Here is a 25,302-nt window from a genome sequence, read left to right as displayed (position 1 = left end):
ACAAGCATTTAGTTAGATACTACTGCACTGTTGGAACTAGGAACACAAGCATTTAGTTAGATACTACTGCACTGTTGGAACTAGGAACACAAGCATTTAGTTAGATACTACTGCACTGTTGGAACTAGGAACACAAGCATTTAGTTAGATACTACTGCACTGTTGGAGCTAGAAACACAAGCATTTAGTTAGATACTACTGCACTGTTGGAGCTAGAAACACAAGCATTTAGTTAGATACTACTGCACTGTTGGAGCTAGAAACACAAGCATTTAGTTAGATACTACTGCACTGTTGGAACTAGGAACACAAGCATTTAGTTAGATACTACTGCACTGTTGGAACTAGGAACACAAGCATTTAGTTAGATACTACTGCACTGATGGAGCTAGAAACACAAGCATTTAGTTAGATATTACTGCACTGTTGGAACTAGGAACACACGCATTTAGTTAGATACTACTGCACTGTTGGAACTAGAAACACACGCATTTAGTTAGATACTACTGCACTGTTGGAACTAGGAACACAAGCATTTAGTTAGATATTACTGCACTGTTGGAACTAGGAACACAAGCATTTAGTTAGATATTACTGCACTGTTGGAGCTAGGAACACAAGCATTTAGTTAGATATTACTGCACTGTTGGAACTAGGAACACAAGCATTTAGTTAGATACTACTGCACTGTTGGAACTAGAAGCACAAGCATTTAGTTAGATACTACTGCACTGTTGGAACTAGGAACACACGCATTTAGTTAGATACTACTGCACTGTTGGAACTAGAAACACACGCATTTAGTTAGATACTACTGCACTGTTGGAACTAGGAACACAAGCATTTAGTTAGATATTACTGCACTGTTGGAACTAGGAACACAAGCATTTAGTTAGATATTACTGCACTGTTGGAGCTAGGAACACAAGCATTTAGTTAGATATTACTGCACTGTTGGAACTAGGAACACAAGCATTTAGTTAGATACTACTGCACTGTTGGAACTAGAAACACACGCATTTAGTTAGATACTACTGCACTGTTGGAGCTAGGAACACAAGCATTTAGTTAGATACTACTGCACTGTTGGAGCTAGGAACACAAGCATTTAGTTAGATACTACTGCACTGTTGGAACTAGGAACACAAGCATTTAGTTAGATACTACTGCACTGTTGGAACTAGGAACACAAGCATTTAGTTAGATATTACTGCACTGTTGGAGCTAGGAACACAAGCATTTAGTTAGATATTACTGCACTGTTGGAGCTAGGAACACAAGCATTTAGTTAGATATTACTGCACTGTTGGAACTAGGAACACACGCATTTAGTTAGATACTACTGCACTGTTGGAGCTAGGAACACAAGCATTTAGTTAGATATTACTGCACTGTTGGAACTAGAAACACAAGCATTTAGTTAGATATTACTGCACTGTTGGAACTAGGAACACACACATTTAGTTAGATACTACTGCACTGTTGGAGCTAGGAACACAAGCATTTAGTTAGATATTACTGCACTGTTGGAACTAGGAACACAAGCATTTAGTTAGATACTACTGCACTGTTGGAACTAGGAACACAAGCATTTAGTTAGATACTACTGCACTGTTGGAACTAGGAACACAAGCATTTAGTTAGATATTACTGCACTGTTGGAGCTAGGAACACAAGCATTTAGTTAGATATTACTGCACTGTTGGAGCTAGGAACACAAGCATTTAGTTAGATATTACTGCACTGTTGGAACTAGGAACACACGCATTTAGTTAGATACTACTGCACTGTTGGAGCTAGGAACACAAGCATTTAGTTAGATATTACTGCACTGTTGGAACTAGAAACACAAGCATTTAGTTAGATATTACTGCACTGTTGGAACTAGGAACACACGCATTTAGTTAGATACTACTGCACTGTTGGAGCTAGGAACACAAGCATTTAGTTAGATACTACTGCACTGTTGGAACTAGAAACACACGCATTTAGTTAGATACTACTGCACTGTTGGAGCTAGGAACACAAGCATTTAGTTAGATACTACTGCACTGTTGGAGCTAGGAACACAAGCATTTAGTTAGATACTACTGCACTGTTGGAACTAGGAACACAAGCATTTAGTTAGATACTACTGCACTGTTGGAACTAGGAACACAAGCATTTAGTTAGATATTACTGCACTGTTGGAGCTAGGAACACAAGCATTTAGTTAGATATTACTGCACTGTTGGAGCTAGGAACACAAGCATTTAGTTAGATATTACTGCACTGTTGGAACTAGGAACACACGCATTTAGTTAGATACTACTGCACTGTTGGAGCTAGGAACACAAGCATTTAGTTAGATATTACTGCACTGTTGGAACTAGAAACACAAGCATTTAGTTAGATATTACTGCACTGTTGGAACTAGGAACACACACATTTAGTTAGATACTACTGCACTGTTGGAGCTAGGAACACAAGCATTTAGTTAGATATTACTGCACTGTTGGAACTAGGAACACAAGCATTTAGTTAGATACTACTGCACTGTTGGAACTAGGAACACAAGCATTTAGTTAGATACTACTGCACTGTTGGAACTAGGAACACAAGCATTTAGTTAGATATTACTGCACTGTTGGAGCTAGGAACACAAGCATTTAGTTAGATATTACTGCACTGTTGGAGCTAGGAACACAAGCATTTAGTTAGATATTACTGCACTGTTGGAACTAGGAACACACGCATTTAGTTAGATACTACTGCACTGTTGGAGCTAGGAACACAAGCATTTAGTTAGATATTACTGCACTGTTGGAACTAGAAACACAAGCATTTAGTTAGATATTACTGCACTGTTGGAACTAGGAACACACGCATTTAGTTAGATACTACTGCACTGTTGGAGCTAGGAACACAAGCATTTAGTTAGATATTACTGCACTGTTGGAACTAGGAACACAAGCATTTAGTTAGATACTACTGCACTGTTGGAACTAGGAACACAAGCATTTAGTTAGATACTACTGCACTGTTGGAACTAGGAACACAAGCATTTAGTTAGATATTACTGCACTGTTGGAGCTAGGAACACAAGCATTTAGTTAGATATTACTGCACTGTTGGAGCTAGGAACACAAGCATTTAGTTAGATATTACTGCACTGTTGGAACTAGGAACACACACATTTAGTTAGATACTACTGCACTGTTGGAGCTAGGAACACAAGCATTTAGTTAGATATTACTGCACTGTTGGAACTAGAAACACAAGCATTTAGTTAGATATTACTGCACTGTTGGAACTAGGAACACACGCATTTAGTTAGATATTACTGCACTGTTGGAGCTAGGAACACAAGCATTTAGTTAGATATTACTGCACTGTTGGAACTAGAAACACAAGCATTTAGTTAGATACTACTGCACTGTTGGAACTAGGAACACAAGCATTTAGTTAGATATTACTGTTGGAACTAGGAACACAAGCATTTAGTTAGATATTACTGCACTGTTGGAACTAGAAACACAAGCATTTAGTTAGATACTACTGCACTGTTGGAACTAGGAACACACGCATTTAGTTAGATACTACTGCACTGTTGGAGCTAGGAACACAAGCATTTAGTTAGATATTACTGTTGGAACTAGGAACACAAGCATTTAGTTAGATACTACTGTTGGAGCTAGGAACACAAGCATTTAGTTAGATATTACTGCACTGTTGGAACTAGGAACACACGCATTTAGTTAGATACTACTGCACTGTTGGAACTAGGAACACAAGCATTTAGTTAGATATTACTGTTGGAGCTAGGAACACAAGCATTTAGTTAGATATTACTGTTGGAGCTAGGAACACAAGCATTTAGTTAGATACTACTGTTGGAGCTAGGAACACAAGCATTTAGTTAGATATTACTGCACTGTTGGAACTAGGAACACACGCATTTAGTTACATACTACTGCACTGTTGGAACTAGGAACACAAGCATTTAGTTAGATACTACTGCACTGTTGGAACTAGGAACACAAGCATTTAGTTAGATACTACTGCACTGTTGGAACTAGGAACACAAGCATTTAGTTAGATACTACTGCACTGTTGGAACTAGGAACACAAGCATTTAGTTAGATACTACTGCACTGTTGGAACTAGGAACACAAGCATTTAGTTAGATACTACTGCACTGTTGGAACTAGGAACACAAGCATTTAGTTAGATACTACTGCACTGTTGAAACTAGGAACACAAGCATTTAGTTAGATACTACTGCACTGTTGGAACTAGGAACACAAGCATTTAGTTAGATACTACTGCACTGTTGGAGCTAGAAACACAAGCATTTAGTTAGATACTACTGCACTGTTGGAGCTAGAAACACAAGCATTTAGTTAGATACTACTGCACTGTTGGAGCTAGAAACACAAGCATTTAGTTAGATACTACTGCACTGTTGGAACTAGGAACACAAGCATTTAGTTAGATACTACTGCACTGTTGGAACTAGGAACACAAGCATTTAGTTAGATACTACTGCACTGATGGAGCTAGAAACACAAGCATTTAGTTAGATATTACTGCACTGTTGGAACTAGAAACACAAGCATTTAGTTAGATATTACTGCACTGTTGGAGCTAGGAACACAAGCATCTAGTTAGATATTACTGCACTGTTGGAACTAGAAACACAAGCATTTAGTTAGATACTACTGCACTGTTGGAACTAGGAACACAAGCATTTAGTTAGATATTACTGCACTGTTGGAACTAGGAACACAAGCATTTAGTTAGATACTACTGCACTGTTGGAGCTAGAAACACAAGCATTTAGTTAGATACTACTGCACTGTTGGAACTAGGAACACAAGCATTTAGTTAGATATTACTGCACTGTTGGAACTAGGAACACAAGCATTTAGTTACATACTACTGCACTGTTGGAACTAGGAACACAAGCATTTAGTTAGATATTACTGCACTGTTGGAACTAGGAACACAAGCATTTAGTTAGATACTACTGCACTGTTGGAACTAGGAACACAAGCATTTAGTTAGATACTACTGCACTGTTGGAGCTAGAAACACAAGCATTTAGTTAGATACTACTGGACTTTTGGAGCTAGAAACACAAGCATTTAGTTAGATACTACTGCACTGTTGGAACTAGGAACACAAGCATTTAGTTAGATACTACTGCACTGTTGGAGCTAGAAACACAAGCATTTAGTTAGATACTACTGGACTGTTGGAGCTAGAAACACAAGCATTTAGTTAGATACTACTGCACTGTTGGAACTAGGAACACAAGCATTTAGTTAGATATTACTGTTGGAACTAGGAACACAAGCATTTAGTTAGATACTACTGCACTGTTGGAGCTAGAAACACAAATCAAATCAAATCAAATCAAATGTATGTACAGTGCTGTACAGAAACCCAGCCTAAAACCCCAAACAGCAAGCAATGCAGGTGTAGAAGCATTTAGTTAGATACTACTGGACTGTTGGAGCAAGAAACACAAGCATTTAGTTAGGTATTACTGCACTGTTGGTGCTATAAAAACAAGCATTTAGTTAGATACTACTGTTGGGCAAAGAAACTCAGAAGGGGTGATGATATTAATTGACAGTAATTTTGATCCGAATGTGCAAATTGTCCAAACAGATCATCAAGGTAGATGGATTATTTGAAATATATTATTGGACCATAAAAAGATATGGCTCATTAATCTATATGGTCCAAATTACTATGATCCACGCTTCTTGAAAATATATAATCAACCCTGCAAGCAACACTAGACTATATTATTATGATGGGAGATTATAATACGGTTTTAAATACCTTAATGGACCGTAAAGGAAATCACACTACAAACTATCACACTCAGGCTCTTAAGGAAATCACACTACAAACTATCACCCTCAGGCTCTTAAGGAAATCACACTACAAACTATCACCCTCTTGCTCTTAAGGAAATAACACTACAAACTATCACCCTCAGGCTCTTAAGGAAATCACACTACAAACTATCACACTCAGGCTCTTAAGGAAATCACACTACAAACTATCACCCTCAGGCTCTTAAGGAAATCACACTACAAACTATCACCCTCAGGCTCTTAAGGAAATCACACTACAAACTATCACACTCAGGCTCTTAAGGAAATCACACTACAAACTATCACCCTCAGGCTCTTAAAGGAAATCACACTACAAACTATCACCCTCAGGCTCTTAAGGAAATCACACTACAAACTATCACCCTCAGGCTCTTAAGGAAATCACACTACAAACTATCACCCTCAGGCTCTTAAGGAAATCACACTACAAACTATCACCCTCAGGCTCTTAAAGGAAATCACACTACAAACTATCACCCTCTTGCTCTTAAGGAAATCACACTACAAACTATCACCCTCAGGCTCTTAAGGAAATCACACTACAAACTATCACCCTCTTGCTCTTAAGGAAATAACACTACAAACTATCACCCTCAGGCTCTTAAGGAAATCACACTACAAACTATCACACTCAGGCTCTTAAGGAAATCACACTACAAACTATCACCCTCAGGCTCTTAAGGAAATCACACTACAAACTATCACCCTCAGGCTCTTAAGGAAATCACACTACAAACTATCACACTCAGGCTCTTAAGGAAATCACACTACAAACTATCACCCTCAGGCTCTTAAAGGAAATCACACTACAAACTATCACCCTCAGGCTCTTAAGGAAATCACACTACAAACTATCACCCTCAGGCTCTTAAGGAAATCACACTACAAACTATCACCCTCAGGCTCTTAAGGAAATCACACTACAAACTATCACCCTCAGGCTCTAAAGGAAAATCACACTACAAACTATCACCCTCAGGCTCTTAAGGAAGTCACACTACAAACTATCACCCTCAGGCTCTTAAGGAAATCACACTACAAACTATCACCCTCAGGCTCTAAAGGAAAATCACACTACAAACTATCACCCTCGGGCTCTTAAGGAAATCACACTACAAACTATCACACTCAGGCTCTTAAGGAAACCACGAATATCATGGATATATTGGAACTAGTGGATATATGGAGGTTTAATATCCTGACCTAGTGAGATATACATGGAGATGGTTTAATATCCTGACCTAGTGAGATATACATGGAGGAGGTTTAATATCCTGACCTAGTGAGATATACATGGAGGAGGTTTAATATCCTGACCTAGTGAGATATACATGGAGGAGGTTTAATACCCTGACCTAGTGAGATATACATGGAGGTTTAATATCCTGACCCAGTGAGATATACATGGAGGTTTAACATCCTGACCTAGTGAGATATACATGGAGGAGGTTTAACATCCTGACCTAGTGAGATATACATGGAGGAGGTTTAACATCCTGACCTAGTGAGATATACATGGAGGTTTAATATCCTGACCTAGTGAGATATATATGGAGGAGGTTTAACATCCTGACCTAGTGAGATATACATGGAGGTTTAATATCCTGACCTAGTGAGATATACATGGAGGTTTAATATCCTGACCTAGTGAGATATATATGGAGGAGGTTTAATATCCTGACCTAGTGAGATATACATGGAGGTTTAATATCCTGACCTAGTGAGATATATATGGAGGAGGTTTAACATCCTGACCTAGTGAGATATACATGGAGGTTTAATATCCTGACCTAGTGAGATATACATGGAGGAGGTTTAATATCCTGACCCAGTGAGATATACATGGAGGTTTAACATCCTGACCTAGTGAGATATACATGGAGGTTTAATATCCTGACCTAGTGAGATATACATGGAGGTTTAATATCCTGACCTAGTGAGATATACATGGAGGTTTAATATCCTGACCTAGTGAGATATACATGGAGGTTTAATATCCTGACCTAGTGAGATATACATGGAGGTTTAATATCCTGACCTAGTGAGATATACATGGAGGTTTAATATCCTGACCTAGTGAGATATACATGGAGGAGGTTTAATATCCTGACCTAGTGAGATATACATGGAGGAGGTTTAATATCCTGACCTAGTGAGATATACATGGAGGAGGTTTAATATCCTGACCTAGTGAGATATACATGGAGGTTTAATATCCTGACCTAGTGAGATATACATGGAGGTTTAATATCCTGACCTAGTGAGATATACATGGAGGTTTAATATCCTGACCTAGTGAGATATACATGGAGGTTTAATATCCTGACCTAGTGAGATATACATGGAGGTTTAATATCCTGACCTAGTGAGATATACATGGAGGTTTAATATCCTGACCTAGTGAGATATACATGGAGGAGGTTTAATACCCTGACCTAGTGAGATATACATGGAGGTTTAATATCCTGACCTAGTGAGATATACATGGAGGTTTAATATCCTGACCTAGTGAGATATACATGGAGGTTTAATACCCTGACCTAGTGAGATATACATGGAGGTTTAATATCCTGACCTAGTGTGATATACATGGAGATTTAATATCCTGACCTAGTGAGATATACATGGAGATTTAATATCCTGACCTAGTGTGATATACATGGAGATTTAATATCCTGACCTAGTGAGATATACATGGAGGAGGTTTAATATCCTGACCTAGTGAGATATACATGGAGGTTTAATATCCTGACCTAGTGTGATATACATCGAGGAGGTTTAATATCCTGACCTAGTGAGATATACATGGAGGTTTAATATCCTGACCTAGTGAGATTTACATGGAGGAGAATCAATCAAGCTAGTCGTCTTGACTCCTTTCTTATGTCATTCTCACTGGCAGCAAAAGTTTGAGAGGGGACATTACTCTTACAGAATGTTCACGTACATGAGGATATCAGAAATTTTTTCAAAGCCTATTGGATGATAAATTCTTCTCTCCTGGTTAAAAACAATTTATAACTGAATTTTTACAACATAACATATGTACAGCAGATACCCTTATTGTATGGGACACTTTTAACTGTGCCTTTAGAGGCCATTTAATGCAATACTCATCTCTAAAACAAAAGCAATTTAGGTCAAAAGAGTCCATATTGCCACGTCTACTCCCACTCCACCTCTCCGGCGCTCGACGGCGACTGTCTTCTAACCACAGGTCCTGGCAACCCCTCCCTACACACACCTGGCAACCCTTCATTATTAGGCACACCTGGTAACCCTTCATTATTAGGCAAACCTGGCAACCCATCCCTACAAACACCTGGCAACCCTTCATTATTAGGCACACCTGGCAACCCATCCCTACACACACCTGGCAACCCTTCATTATTAGGCACACCTGGACCTTATCACTTCCCTGATTACGCCCCCTATATATATATATATATATATATATATATATTGCACTCTGTCATTTCCCGTCATGTGTAGATGCTTCTCTTGGTTTTGTATCATTATGGGTTCATTTACACTAAACTCTACAACTGCACCTGCTTCCTAACGCCCTGCGTCTCCACATGATTTTGGTACCATAGTCATATAGTCATTTAGTCATATCCCAGTTTACCCTGATTAACTCTTTAGTCATATCCCAGTTTACCCTGAATAACTCTTTAGTCATATCCCAGTTTACCCTGAATAACTCTTTAGTCATATCCCAGTTTACCCTGATTAACTCTTTATTCATATCCCAGTTTACCCTGAATAACTCTTTAGTCATATCCCAGTTTACCCTGATTTACTCTTTAGTCATATCCCAGTTTACCCTGATTAACTCTTTAGTCATATCCCAGTTTACCCTGATTTACTCTTTAGTCATATCCCAGTTTACCCTGATTTACTCTTTAGTCATATCCCAGTTTACCCTGATTAACTCTTTAGTCATATCCCAGTTTACCCTGATTTACTCTTTAGTCATATCCCAGTTTACCCTGATTTACTCTTTAGTCATATCCCAGTTTACCCTGATTTACTCTTTAGTCATATCCCAGTTTACCCTGATTAACTCTTTAGTCATATCCCAGTTTACCCTGATTTACTCTTTAGTCATATCCCAGTTTACCCTGATTTACTCTTTAGTCATATCCCAGTTTACCCTGATTAACTCTTTAGTCATATCCCAGTTTACCCTGATTTACTCTTTAGTCATATCCCAGTTTACCCTGATTAACTCTTTAGTCATATCCCAGTTTACCCTGATTAACTCTTTAGTCATATCCCAGTTTACCCTGATTAACTCTTTAGTCATATCCCAGTTTACCCTGATTAACTCTTTAGTCATATCCCAGTTTACCCTGATTAACTCTTTAGTCATATCCCAGTTTACCCTGAATAACTCTTTAGTCATTTCCCAATTGATCTATTGGCTTATGGTTTTGCCTACACCTAGCAACCTGCTTTGAAATTATATTAGAAAAAAAGATTCAATTTGATTTGGAATGGCAAGCCAGACAACATTCAACAGGCCTATTTATATAACAAATATGAATTCAGAGGGCAGAAATGTTTCAATATTAAAACATTAGACCTCTCACTAAAAACCTCTAACTAAAAAAAGTTATAATTAAATCCAAACTGGTTCTCTACCAGATTAGTAAGAATACCCCATGTTCAAAAATAGCCTTTTTCCCTTTATTCACATTACAACCTGGGGCGGCAGGGTAGCCTAGTGGTTAGAGTGTAGAGGCGGCAGGGTAGCCTAGTGGTTAGAGTGTGGAGGTGCAGGGTAGCCTAGTGGTTAGAGTGTAGAGGGTGCAGGGTAGCCTAGTGGTTAGAGTGTGGAGGCGGCAGGGTAGCCTAGTGGATAGAGTGTAGAGGCGGCAGGGTAGCCTAGTGGTTAGAGTGTGGAGGCGGCAGGGTAGCCTAGTGGTTAGAGTGTAGAGGCGGCAGGGTAGCCTAGTGGTTAGAGTGTAGAGGCGGCAGGGTAGCCTAGTGGTTAGAGTGTAGAGGGGGCAGGGTAGCCTAGTGGTTAGAGTGTAGAGGCGGCAGGGTAGCCTAGTGGTTAGAGTGTAGAGGCGGCAGGGTAGCCTAGTGGTTAGAGTGTGGAGGCGGCAGGGTAGCCTAGTGGTTAGAGTGTAGAGGCGGCAGGGTAGCCTAGTGGTTAGAGTGTAGAGGCGGCAGGGTAGCCTAGTGGTTAGAGTGTAGAGGGGGCAGGGTAGCCTAGTGGTTAGAGTGTAGAGGCGGCAGGGTAGCCTAGTGGTTAGAGTGTAGAGGGGGCAGGGTAGCCTAGTGGTTAGAGTGTAGAGGTGCAGGGTAGCCTAGTGGTTAGAGTGTAGAGGTGGCAGGGTAGCCTAGTGGTTAGAGTGTAGAGGAGGCAGGGTAGCCTAGTGGTTAGAGTGTGGAGGTGGCAGGGTAGCCTAGTGGTTAGAGTGTGGAGGCGGCAGGGTAGCCTAGTGGTTAGAGTGTAGGGGTAGGCAGGGTAGCCTAGTGGTTAGAGTGTAGAGGTGGCAGGTAGCCTAGTGGTTAGAGTGTAGAGGGGGCAGGGTAGCCTAGTGGTTAGAGTGTAGAGGCGGCAGGGTAGCCTAGTGGTTAGAGTGTAGAGGGGGCAGGGTAGCCTAGTGGTTAGAGTGTAGAGGCGGCAGGGTAGCCTAGTGGTTAGAGTGTAGAGGGGGCAGGGTAGCCTAGTGGTTAGAGTGTAGAGGAGGCAGGGTAGCCTAGTGGTTAGAGTGTAGGGGTGGCAGGGTAGCCTAGTGGTTAGAGTGTTGGACTAGTAACCGGAAGGTTGCAAGTTCAAACCCCTGAGCTGACAAGGTACAAATCTGTCGTTCTGCCCCTGAACAGGCAGTTTAACCCACCGTTCCCAGTCCGTCATTGAAAATAAGAATTTGTTCTTAACTGACTTGCCTAGTAAAATAAAGGTAAAAAAATACCTCTTGGTTTTTGCACTGTCAACTGTGGGACCTTATATAGGCTAAATCTACACTGGAGTTGCTTAGCAAGAAGACAGTGAATGTTCCTGAGAGGCCAAGCTAGTTTTGACTTAAATCTACCTGAAAATCTACAGCAAGGCCTGAAAATGGCTGTCTAGTAATGATCAACAACCAACTTGACAGAGCTTGAATATTGTTTTTAAGAATAATGGGCAAATGTGTGGAAACCTCTTAGAGTTTTATAGAGAAAGACTCTCATCTGTAATTGCTGCCAAAGTGTTGACAAAGGGGTGTGAATAATAATATGTAAATGAGATATTTATGTATTTCATTTAGATTTTTTTCCCAAACATTTCTAAAAACATGTCATCATTATTGTCATTGTGTGTAGATGGGTGAGAAAACAGATATGTAATCCATGTTGAACTGGGGATAAGTCAAGGGGGTTGAATGCTTTCTGAAGTAACTAATACTTCAAACACTATTTCACAAATCATGAGTCACTTTGCCTATCTGTGTGTTGGGGCGGCAGTTAGCCTACCGGTTAGTGTGTTGGACTAGTAACCGAAAGGTTGCTGGATCGAATCCCTGAGCTGACAAGGTAAACATCTGTCATTCTGCACCTGAACAAGGCAGTTGACCCAGGTAAAGGTAAAATCTATTGTTTTAAATATAGGTCAAGTCTAGCCAATCTAGAACACTCAGAGCTGGTTTCCTGGACACAGATTTAGCTAAACTCAAGCCAGGATTTGACTGCGGATTTGGACAATGCCATTTAAAGGTGACATCCGTGACATCCGATTGGGCCTACATATGCAGTGTTTACGGTGAATGTGGTTTCTGTGAACGTGGGAGCATTGCCTTTTTAAAGGTGACATCCGATTGGGCCTACATATGCAGTGTTTACGGTGAATGTGGTTTCTGTGAACGTGGGAGCATTGCCTTTTTAAAGGTGCATAGCAGACAAAGCACAATCAGAATTCTGGCCTAAGACAACAAATAAGTTCCAGACAAAGAGGTAGGCGTACCTGTTGAGGAATGGGTCATTGCTGTTGGTGGTCATGATTCTGGCGTCCTGGCCCATCCCAGGGGACGACACAGGATTAAGGGTTCCCCCATCCTGCTCCATACTGGTGGGCAGTTGGTTCCTCAAAGCAAGCTCCTTCAACACACAACATACACATTACACCACATGTTAGTGGAGCATATACACATTACACATGTTAGTGGAGCATATACACATTACACATGTTAGTGGAGCATATACACATTACACATGGTAGTCTCTCCTTCACTCTCTTTTTACCTGTCTGTCTGTCTGTCTGTCTGTCTGTCTGTCTGTCTGTCTGTCTGTCTGTCTGTCTGTCTGTCTGTCTGTCTGTCTGTCTGTCTGTCTGTCTGTCTGTCTGTCTGTCTGTCTGTCTGTCTGTGTCAGAGTTCATTTGCGTTCTATCCACTGTATATCAAGTTAAATCTAGGATTAAACAGACAGACATCACACAGCTACGTGATCCTTCCACTTGAGTAAGAAGAGACAGAGAGACAGACAGAGAGACAGGGAGAGACAGAGAGAGGGAGAGAGAGAGAGACAGCGAGAGAGAGAGAGAGAGAGAGAGAGAGAGAGAGAGAGAGAGAGAGAGAGAGAGAGAGAAAGAGAGAGAGATACTGTGTAGTGGAACTAGGATAATGTGTGTTGGAACAAGTTAGTTTATATAGACATGGATCTGAGTTGGGATTCAGGTTAGTTTATATAGACATGGATCTGAGTTGGGATTCAGGTTAGTTTATATAGACATGGATCTGAGTTGGGATTCAGGTTAGTTTATATAGACATGGATCTGAGTTGGGATTCAGGTTAGTTTATATAGACATGGATCTGAGTTGGGATTCAGGTTCGTTTATATAGACATGGATCTGAGTTGGGATTCAGGTTCGTTTATATAGACATATGGATTTCTGCTGACCTGTGGTCTGGTGCGGAGCAGCTCCTGGTGTTTCAGTCTCAACCTCTCCTTCTCCATCTGCAGCTGCTGGAGCTTTATCTGGTTGCTGCCCCCCATGACTCCTCCACTTTGTGGGCTGGAAGGCAGCTGGCTCCCCTGCTTACCAGGAGCACTCTGGGTGATACGCTGCTGGTTCAGGCCTCCAGAGGGAGAGAGGGGTGAGAGGTTAATTATCAGATTTTACAACACACAAATCATCCAGCATTGTTGGTGTACTGTGTATTTGATGTACTGTGTATTTGGTGTAATGTGTATTGGGTGTACTGTGTATTAGGTGTATTTGGTGTATTGTGTATACTGTTGACTGTGTATATGATGTACTGTGTATTTGGTGTAATGTGTATTAGGTGTATTTGGTGTACTGTGCATTTGGTGTACTGTGTATACGGTGTACTGTGTATATGATGTACTGTGTGTTAGGTGTATTTGATGTACTGTGTATTAGGTGTACTGTGTGTTAGGTGTATTTGATGTACTGTGTATTTGGTGTAATGTGTATTAGGTGTATTTGATGTACTGTGTATTTGGTGTAATGTGTATTAGGTGTATTTGATGTACTGTGTATCAGGTGTATTGTGTATTAGGTGTATTTGATGTACTGTGTATTTGGTGTACTGTGTATCAGGTGTATTGTGTATCAGGTGTATTGTGTATTAGGTGTATTTGATGTACTGTGTATTTGGTGTACTGTGTATCAGGTGTATTGTGTATTAGGTGTATTTGATGTACTGTGTATTTGGTGTACTGTGTATCAGGTGTATTGTGTATCAGGTGTATTGTGTATTAGGTGTATTTGATGTACTGTGTATTTGGTGTACTGTGTATCAGGTGTATTGTGTATCAGGTGTATTGTGTATTAGGTGTATTTGGTGTACTGTGTATACGGTGTACTGTGTATATGATGTATTTGTATTTTGTATGCTACAGTCAGCCATGACCATTCTCTACACACTACCATTCATTCCTACAATCAAGTTACAATCAAAGTGAAACTATTACATCTTGTGCATTGGACTCTCTTTTGCAGAAATTGTGTCTGTCTGTCTGTCATACAGACAGACAGACAGGCAGACAGGCAGACAGGCAGACTCTGTTAGTTTACTACATTGTTGCAGTGTGAATTACTCATAAGGACACACATGCACACAGACACGCACACAAACACACACTCTAGGAAGGGTGTGCCAGCTGAGAACTATTCAAATGATCTGCAGCTTTCTGTTCTTTGAAGGTTAGGTCAATATTTGTCAGCTGTCAATTTAACAGGGAGGTTATTGCCAGGGTGTTGCATGTCCAGGGTGTTGCATTTCCTGGGTTGAGATAAGAAAAAAGAAAGACACAACTACATGTGATAGAAAGGGTTAGGAACATGTGATAGAAAGGGTTAGGAACATGTGATAGAAAGGGTTAGGAACATGTGATAGAAAGGGTTAGGAACATGTGATAGAAAGGGTTAGGAATATGTGATAGAATCTGGGTATTGGATTAGTGTCTGGTCGGTCACATCTTGAAAAATCATAATCGGTCCAACTCTAGTACATACACACCAGGTACATACACACCAGGTACATACACACCAGGTACATACACACCAGGTACATACAAACCAGGTACATACAAACCAGGTACATATACACCAGGTACATACACACCAGGTACATATACACCAGGTACAGGTGCATACACACCAGGTACATACACACCAGGTACATACAAACCAGGTACATACACACCAGGTACATATACACCGGGTACATACACACCAGGTACATATACATCAGGTACAGGTACATACACACCAGGTACATATACACCAGGTACAGGTGCATACACACCAGGTACATACACACCAGGTACATACAAACCAGGTACATATACACCAGGCACAGGTGCATACACACCAGGCACATACACACCAGGTACATACACAGCAGGTGCATACACACCAGGTGCATACACACCAGGTACATACACACCAGGTACATATACATCAGGTACATACACACCAGGTACATACACACCAGGTACATATACACCAGGTACATGCACGGCAGGTACATGCACACATGTACATATACATCAGGTACATACACACACAGGTACATACACACCAGGTGCATATACACCGGGTACACATACACCAGGTACATACACACACACGGGTACATACACACCAGGTACATATACACCAGGTACATACACACCATGTACATACACACACAGGTACATACACACCAGGTACATGCACACCAGGTACATACACACCAGTTACATACACACCAGGTATATATACACCAGGTACATACACACCAGGTACATACACACACACACGGGTACATACACACCGGGTACATATACACCGGGTACATACACACCATGTACATACACACACACAGGTACATACACACCAGGTACATATACACCGGGTACATACACACATACAGGTGCATACACACAAGGTACATATACAACAGGTACATACACACCAGGTACATACACAGCATGTACATACACACCAGGTACATACACACCAGGTGCATATACACCTGGCACATACACACACTGGTACATACATACCAGGTGGATACACACCAGGTGCATATTCACCGGGTACATATACAACAGGTACATACACACACACATGTGCATACACACACACGGGTACATACACACCGGGTACATATCCATCGGGTACATACACACCAGGTACATACACACGCACAGGTACATACACACCAGGTACATACACACCAGGTACATACAAACACACAGGTACCTTTCACCAGATCACCAGTCCAACGCCAGCCCACCAATGGCTACAGCAGCACTACTGACCTCTCACATGAACAGTCCAAAGGATTAGCTAACGGCTAACTCAGCTGTTGCTGAAACACTAAAATGGCTAACGGCTAGTCCTAACACCAAGACTTAGCCAAGGTCCGAATTCTGGACTATAGGGTTAGCTGTGTGTGTTGTCCAAACCACTCCGAACAGGATTAAGTATATGGAATCCCTTGGGAATGACTTGAAAATGGCTCTCCTGTAAAACGTGTCGTTGTTATTGCTGCTACCTTTCTTCTTCCAGACTCTGTAAAGTCCTGTAGTAGCAGTGAACCCAGAGAAGATGTTGACATGTGATTAGAAAGATGGCATAGTCTGACTCATCACTGGATATTGAATTAAAGTGAGTTTACTCATGAGTCCAGCATGAACTACGGGCTAACCTAAAAAACAACTAAACTCTATTACCAAGACAGTCGTGAAGAGGGCACAACAATGCATTTTCCCCCTCAGGAGAGGTTTTGGCATGGGACCCAGATCCACAGCTGCACCATCGAGAGCATCCTGCCCGGTTGCAACACCGCCTGGTATGGCAATTTCTCGGCCTCAGACTGTAAGGCACTTCAGAGGGTAGTGCGAACAGCCCAGTACATTACTGGGGCCAAGCTTCCTGCCATCCAGGACCTCTATACCAGGTGGAAGGCCCTAAAAATTGTCAAAGACCCCAGCCACCCCAGTCATACACTGTTCTCTCCGCTACCGCACGGCAAGCGGTACGCTGAGCACCAAGTCTAGGACCAAAAGGCTCCTTGACAGCTTCTATCCCCCAGACATAAGACTCTCGAACAGCTAATCAAATGGCCACCAGACTATTTGCATTGACCCCCCCCCCTCCTTAGTTTTTACACTGCTGTTACTATCTGTTTATGATGTACTCATAGTCCCTTTACCCAACCTACATGTACACTGCTGTTACTATATGTTTATGATGTGCTCATAGTCCCTTTACCCAACCTACATGTACACTGCTGTTACTATCTGTTTATGATGTACTCATAGTCCCTTTACCCAACCTACATGTACACTGCTGTTACTATCTGTTTATGATGTACTCATAGTCCCTTTACCTAATCTACATGTACACTGCTGTTACTATCTGTTTATGATGTACTCATAGTCCCTTTACCCAACCTACATGTACACTGCTGTTACTATCTGTTTATGATGTACTCATAGTCCCTTTACCCAACCTACATGTACACTGCTGTTACTATATGTTTATGATGTACTCATAGTCCCTTTACCCAACCTACATGTACACTGCTGTTACTATCTGTTTATGATGTACTCATACTCCCTTTACCCAACCTACATGTACACTGCTGTTACTATCTGTTTATGATGTACTCATAGTCCCTTTACCCAACCTACATGTACACTGCTGTTACTATCTGTTTATGATGTACTCATAGTCCCTTTACCCAACCTACATGTACACTGCTGTTACTATCTGTTTATGATGTACTCATAGTCCCTTTACCCAACCTACATGTACACTGCTGTTACTATCTGTTTATGATGTACTCATAGTCCCTTTACCCCAACCTACATGTACACTGCTGTTACTATCTGTTTATGATGTACTCATAGTCCCTTTACCCAACCTACATGTACACTGCTGTTACTATCTGTTTATGATGTACTCATAGTCCCTTTACCCAACCTACATGTACACTGCTGTTACTATCTGTTTATGATGTACTCATAGTCCCTTTACCCAACCTACATGTACACTGCTGTTACTATCTGTTTATGATGTACTCATAGACCCTTTACCCAACCTACATGTACACTGCTGTTACTATCTGTTTATGATGTACTCATAGTCACTTTACCCAACCTACATGTACACTGCTGTTACTATCTGTTTATGATGTACTCATAGTCCCTTTACCCAACCTACATGTACACTGCTGTTACTATCTGTTTATGATGTACTCATAGTCCCTTTACCCAACCTACATGTACACTGCTGTTACTATCTGTTTATGATGTACTCATAGTCCCTTTACCCAACCTACATGTACACTGCTGTTACTATCTGTTTATGATGTACTCATAGTCCCTTTACCCAACCTACATGTACACTGCTGTTACTATCTGTTTATGATGTACTCATAGTCCCTTTACCCAACCTACATGTACACTGCTGTTACTATCTGTTTATGATGTACTCATAGTCCCTTTACCCAACCTACATGTACACTGCTGTTACTATCTGTTTATGATGTACTCATAGTCCCTTTACCCAACCTACATGTACACTGCTGTTACTATCTGTTTATGATGTACTCATAGTCCCTTTACCCAACCTACATGTACACTGCTGTTACTATCTGTTTATGATGTACTCATAGTCCCTTTACCCAACCTACATGTACACTGCTGTTACTATCTGTTTATGATGTACTCATAGTCCCTTTACCCAACCTACATGTACACTGCTGTTACTATATGTTTATGATGTACTCATAGTCCCTTTACCCAACCTACATGTACACTGCTGTTACTATCTGTTTATGATGTACTCATAGTCCCTTTACCCAACCTACATGTACACTGCTGTTACTATCTGTTTATGATGTACTCATAGTCCCTTTACCCAACCTACATGTACACTGCTGTTACTATCTGTTTATGATGTACTCATAGTCCCTTTACCCCAACCTACATGTACACTGCTGTTACTATCTGTTTATGATGTACTCATAGTCCCTTTACCCAACCTACATGTACACTGCTGTTACTATCTGTTTATGATGTACTCATAGTCCCTTTACCCAACCTACATGTACACTGCTGTTACTATCTGTTTATGATGTACTCATAGTCCCTTTACCCAACCTACATGTACACTGCTGTTACTATCTGTTTATGATGTACTCATAGTCCCTTTACTCAACCTATATGTACACTGCTGTTACTATCTGTTTATGATGTACTCATAGTCCCTTTACCCCAACCTACATGTACACTGCTGTTACTATCTGTTTATGATGTACTCATAGTCCCTTTACCCCAACCTACATGTACACTGCTGTTACTATCTGTTTATGATGTACTCATAGTCCCTTTACCCCAACCTACATGTACACTGCTGTTACTATCTGTTTATGATGTACTCATAGTCCCTTTACCCAACCTACATGTACACTGCTGTTACTATCTGTTTATGATGTACTCATAGTCCCTTTACCCAACCTACATGTACACTGCTGTTACTATCTGTTTATGATGTACTCATAGTCCCTTTACCCAACCTACATGTACACTGATGTTACTATCTGTTTATGATGTACTCATAGTCCCTTTACCCAACCTACATGTACACTGCTGTTACTATCTGTTTATGATGTACTCATAGTCCCTTTACCCAACCTACATGTACACTGCTGTTACTATCTGTTTATGATGTACTCATAGTCCCTTTACCCAACCTACATGTAAACTGCTGTTACTATCTGTTTATGATGTACTCATAGTCCCTTTACCCAACCTACATGTACACTGCTGTTACTATCTGTTTATGATGTACTCATAGTCCCTTTACCCAACCTACATGTACACTGCTGTTACTATCTGTTTATGATGTACTCATAGTCCCTTTACCCCAACCTACATGTACACTGCTGTTACTATCTGTTTATGATGTACTCATAGTCCCTTTACCCCAACCTACATGTACACTGCTGTTACTATCTGTTTATGATGTACTCATAGTCCCTTTACCCAACCTATATGTACACTGCTGTTACTATCTGTTTATGATGTACTCATAGTCCCTTTACCCCAACCTACATGTACACTGCTGTTACTATCTGTTTATGATGTACTCATAGTCCCTTTACCCCAACCTACATGTACACTGCTGTTACTATCTGTTTATGATGTACTCATAGTCCCTTTACCCCAACCTACATGTACACTGCTGTTACTATCTGTTTATGATGTACTCAAAGTCCCTTTACCCAACCTACATGTACACTGCTGTTACTATCTGTTTATGATGTACTCATAGTCCCTTTACCCAACCTACATGTACACTGCTGTTACTATCTGTTTATGATGTACTCATAGTCCCTTTACCCAACCTACATGTACACTGCTGTTACTATCTGTTTATGATGTACTCATAGTCCCTTTACCCAACCTACATGTACACTGCTGTTACTATCTGTTTATGATGTACTCATAGTTCCTTTACCCCAACCTACATGTACACTGCTGTTACTATCTGTTTATGATGTACTCATAGTCCCTTTACCCAACCTACATGTACACTGCTGTTACTATATGTTTATGATGTACTCATAGTCCCTTTACCCCAACCTACATGTACACTGCTGTTACTATCTGTTTATGATGTACTCATAGTTCCTTTACCCCAACCTACATGTACACTGCTGTTACTATCTGTTTATGATGTACTCATAGTCCCTTTACCCCAACCTACATGTACACTGCTGTTACTATCTGTTTATGATGTACTCATAGTCCCTTTACCCAACCTACATGTACACTGCTGTTACTATCTGTTTATGATGTACTCATAGTCCCTTTACCCAACCTACATGTACACTGCTGTTACTATCTGTTTATGATGTACTCATAGTTCCTTTACCCCAACCTACATGTACACTGCTGTTACTATCTGTTTATGATGTACTCATAGTCCCTTTACCCAACCTACATGTACACTGCTGTTACTATCTGTTTATGATGTACTCATAGTCCCTTTACCCAACCTACATGTACACTGCTGTTACTATCTGTTTATGATGTACTCATAGTCCCTTTACCCAACCTACATGTACACTGCTGTTACTATATGTTTATGATGTACTCATAGTCCCTTTACCCCAACCTACATGTACACTGCTGTTACTATCTGTTTATGATGTACTCATAGTCCCTTTACCCAACCTACATGTACACTGCTGTTACTATCTGTTTATGATGTACTCATAGTCCCTTTACCCAACCTATATGTACACTGCTGTTACTATCTGTTTATGATGTACTCATAGTCCCTTTACCCAACCTACATGTACACTGCTGTTACTATCTGTTTATGATGTACTCATAGTCCCTTTACCCAACCTACATGTACACTGCTGTTACTATATGTTTATGATGTACTCATAGTCCCTTTACCCCAACCTACATGTACACTGCTGTTACTATCTGTTTATGATGTACTCATAGTCCCTTTACCCAACCTACATGTACACTGCTGTTACTATCTGTTTATGATGTACTCATAGTCCCTTTACCCAACCTATATGTACACTGCTGTTACTATCTGTTTATGATGTACTCATAGTCCCTTTACCCCAACCTACATGTACACTGCTGTTACTATCTGTTTATGATGTACTCATAGTCCCTTTACCCAACCTACATGTACACTGCTGTTACTATCTGTTTATGATGTACTCATAGTCCCTTTACCCAACCTACATGTACACTGCTGTTACTATCTGTTTATGATGTACTCATAGTCCCTTTACCCAACCTACATGTACACTGCTGTTACTATATGTTTATGATGTACTCATAGTCCCTTTACCCCAACCTACATGTACACTGCTGTTACTATCTGTTTATGATGTACTCATAGTCCCTTTACCCAACCTACATGTACACTGCTGTTACTATCTGTTTATGATGTACTCATAGTCCCTTTACCCAACCTACATGTACACTGCTGTTACTATCTGTTTATGATGTACTCATAGTCCCTTTACCCCAACCTACATGTACACTGCTGTTACTATCTGTTTATGATGTACTCATAGTCCCTTTACCCAACCTACATGTACACTGCTGTTACTATCTGTTTATGATGTACTCATAGTCCCTTTACCCAACCTACATGTACACTGCTGTTACTATCTGTTTATGATGTACTCATAGTCCCTTTACCCCAACCTACATGTACACTGCTGTTACTATCTGTTTATGATGTACTCATAGTCCCTTTACCCAACCTACATGTACACTGCTGTTACTATCTGTTTATGATGTACTCATAGTCCCTTTACCCAACCTACATGTACACTGCTGTTACTATCTGTTTATGATGTACTCATAGTCCCTTTACCCAACCTACATGTACACTGCTGTTACTATCTGTTTATGATGTACTCATAGTCCCTTTACCCAACCTACATGTACACTGCTGTTACTATCTGTTTATGATGTACTCATAGTCCCTTTACCCAACCTACATGTACACTGCTGTTACTATCTGTTTATGATGTACTCATAGTCCCTTTACCCAACCTACATGTACACTGCTGTTACTATCTGTTTATGATGTACTCATAGTCCCTTTACCCAACCTACATGTACACTGCTGTTACTATCTGTTTATGATGTACTCATAGTCCCTTTACCCAACCTACATGTACACTGCTGTTACTATCTGTTTATGATGTACTCATAGTCCCTTTACCCAACCTACATGTACACTGCTGTTACTATCTGTTTATGATGTACTCATAGTCCCTTTACCCAACCTACATGTACACTGCTGTTACTATCTGTTTATGATGTACTCATAGTCCCTTTACCCAACCTACATGTACACTGCTGTTACTATCTGTTTATGATGTACTCATAGTCCCTTTACCCAACCTACATGTACACTGCTGTTACTATCTGTTTATGATGTACTCATAGTCCCTTTACCCAACCTACATGTACACTGCTGTTACTATCTGTTTATGATGTACTCATAGTCCCTTTACCCAACCTACATGTACACTGCTGTTACTATCTGTTTATGATGTACTCATAGTCCCTTTACCCAACCTACATGTACACTGCTGTTACTATCTGTTTATGATGTACTCATAGTCCCTTTACCCAACCTACATGTACACTGCTGTTACTATCTGTTTATGATGTACTCATAGTCCCTTTACCCAACCTACATGTACACTGCTGTTACTATCTGTTTATGATGTACTCATAGTCCCTTTACCCAACCTACATGTACACTGCTGTTACTATCTGTTTATGATGTACTCATAGTCCCTTTACCCAACCTACATGTACACTGCTGTTACTATCTGTTTATGATGTACTCATAGTCCCTTTACCCAACCTACATGTACACTGCTGTTACTATCTGTTTATGATGTACTCATAGTCCCTTTACCCCAACCTACATGTACACTGCTGTTACTATCTGTTTATGATGTACTCATAGTCCCTTTACCCCAACCTACATGTACACTGCTGTTACTATCTGTTTATGATGTACTCATAGTCCCTTTACCCAACCTACATGTACACTGCTGTTACTATCTGTTTATGATGTACTCATAGTCCCTTTACCCAACCTACATGTACACTGCTGTTACTATCTGTTTATGATGTACTCATAGTCCCTTTACCCAACCTACATGTACACTGCTGTTACTATCTGTTTATGATGTACTCATAGTCCCTTTACCCAACCTACATGTACACTGCTGTTACTATCTGTTTATGATGTACTCATAGTCCCTTTACCCAACCTACATGTACACTGCTGTTACTATCTGTTTATGATGTACTCATAGTCCCTTTACCCAACCTACATGTACACTGCTGTTACTATCTGTTTATGATGTACTCATAGTCCCTTTACCCAACCTACATGTACACTGCTGTTACTATCTGTTTATGATGTACTCATAGTCCCTTTACCCCAACCTACATGTACACTGCTGTTACTATCTGTTTATGATGTACTCATAGTCCCTTTACCCAACCTACATGTACACTGCTGTACTATCTGTTTATGATGTACTCATAGTCCCTTTACCCAACCTACATGTACACTGCTGTTACTATCTGTTTATGATGTACTCATAGTCCCTTTACCCAACCTACATGTACACTGCTGTTACTATCTGTTTATGATGTACTCATAGTCCCTTTACCCAACCTACATGTACACTGCTGTTACTATCTGTTTATGATGTACTCATAGTCCCTTTACCCAACCTACATGTACACTGCTGTTACTATCTGTTTATGATGTACTCATAGTCCCTTTACCCAACCTACATGTACACTGCTGTTACTATCTGTTTATGATGTACTCATAGTCCCTTTACCCAACCTACATGTACACTGCTGTTACTATCTGTTTATGATGTACTCATAGTCCCTTTACCCAACCTACATGTACACTGCTGTTACTATCTGTTTATGATGTACTCATAGTCCCTTTACCCAACCTACATGTACACTGCTGTTACTATCTGTTTATGATGTACTCATAGTCCCTTTACCCAACCTACATGTACACTGCTGTTACTATCTGTTTATGATGTACTCATAGTCCCTTTACCCAACCTACATGTACACTGCTGTTACTATCTGTTTATGATGTACTCATAGTCCCTTTACCCAACCTACATGTACACTGCTGTTACTATCTGTTTATGATGTACTCATAGTCCCTTTACCCAACCTACATGTACACTGCTGTTACTATCTGTTTATGATGTACTCATAGTCCCTTTACCCAACCTACATGTACACTGCTGTTACTATCTGTTTATGATGTACTCATAGTCCCTTTACCCAACCTACATGTACACTGCTGTTACTATCTGTTTATGATGTACTCATAGTCCC

At 40.5% G+C, this 25,302-nt stretch overlaps 1 protein-coding gene across 1 annotated transcript in view; it reads right to left on the bottom strand.

The window, feature by feature from the left end:
- Window positions 1–25,302, bottom strand: part of LOC109886300 (transcriptional coactivator YAP1-like) — an 87,427-nt gene that overhangs the window by 16,949 nt on the left and 45,176 nt on the right. The window contains exons 5-6 of the mRNA XM_031796903.1: window positions 13,786–13,964; window positions 12,850–12,983 (exon numbers count right to left, since the gene is read on the bottom strand). Of these exons, the coding sequence (XP_031652763.1) occupies window positions 12,850–12,983; window positions 13,786–13,964 (313 nt within the window). The remainder of the gene's footprint in view (window positions 1–12,849; window positions 12,984–13,785; window positions 13,965–25,302) is intronic.

The sequence above is a fragment of the Oncorhynchus kisutch genome, linkage group LG18 (genome assembly GCF_002021735.2).
Source record: "Oncorhynchus kisutch isolate 150728-3 linkage group LG18, Okis_V2, whole genome shotgun sequence".
NCBI lineage: Eukaryota > Metazoa > Chordata > Actinopteri > Salmoniformes > Salmonidae > Oncorhynchus > Oncorhynchus kisutch.
Note: the sequence above shows the minus strand (reverse complement) of the source record. Positions and strands in the feature narration are given on the sequence as shown.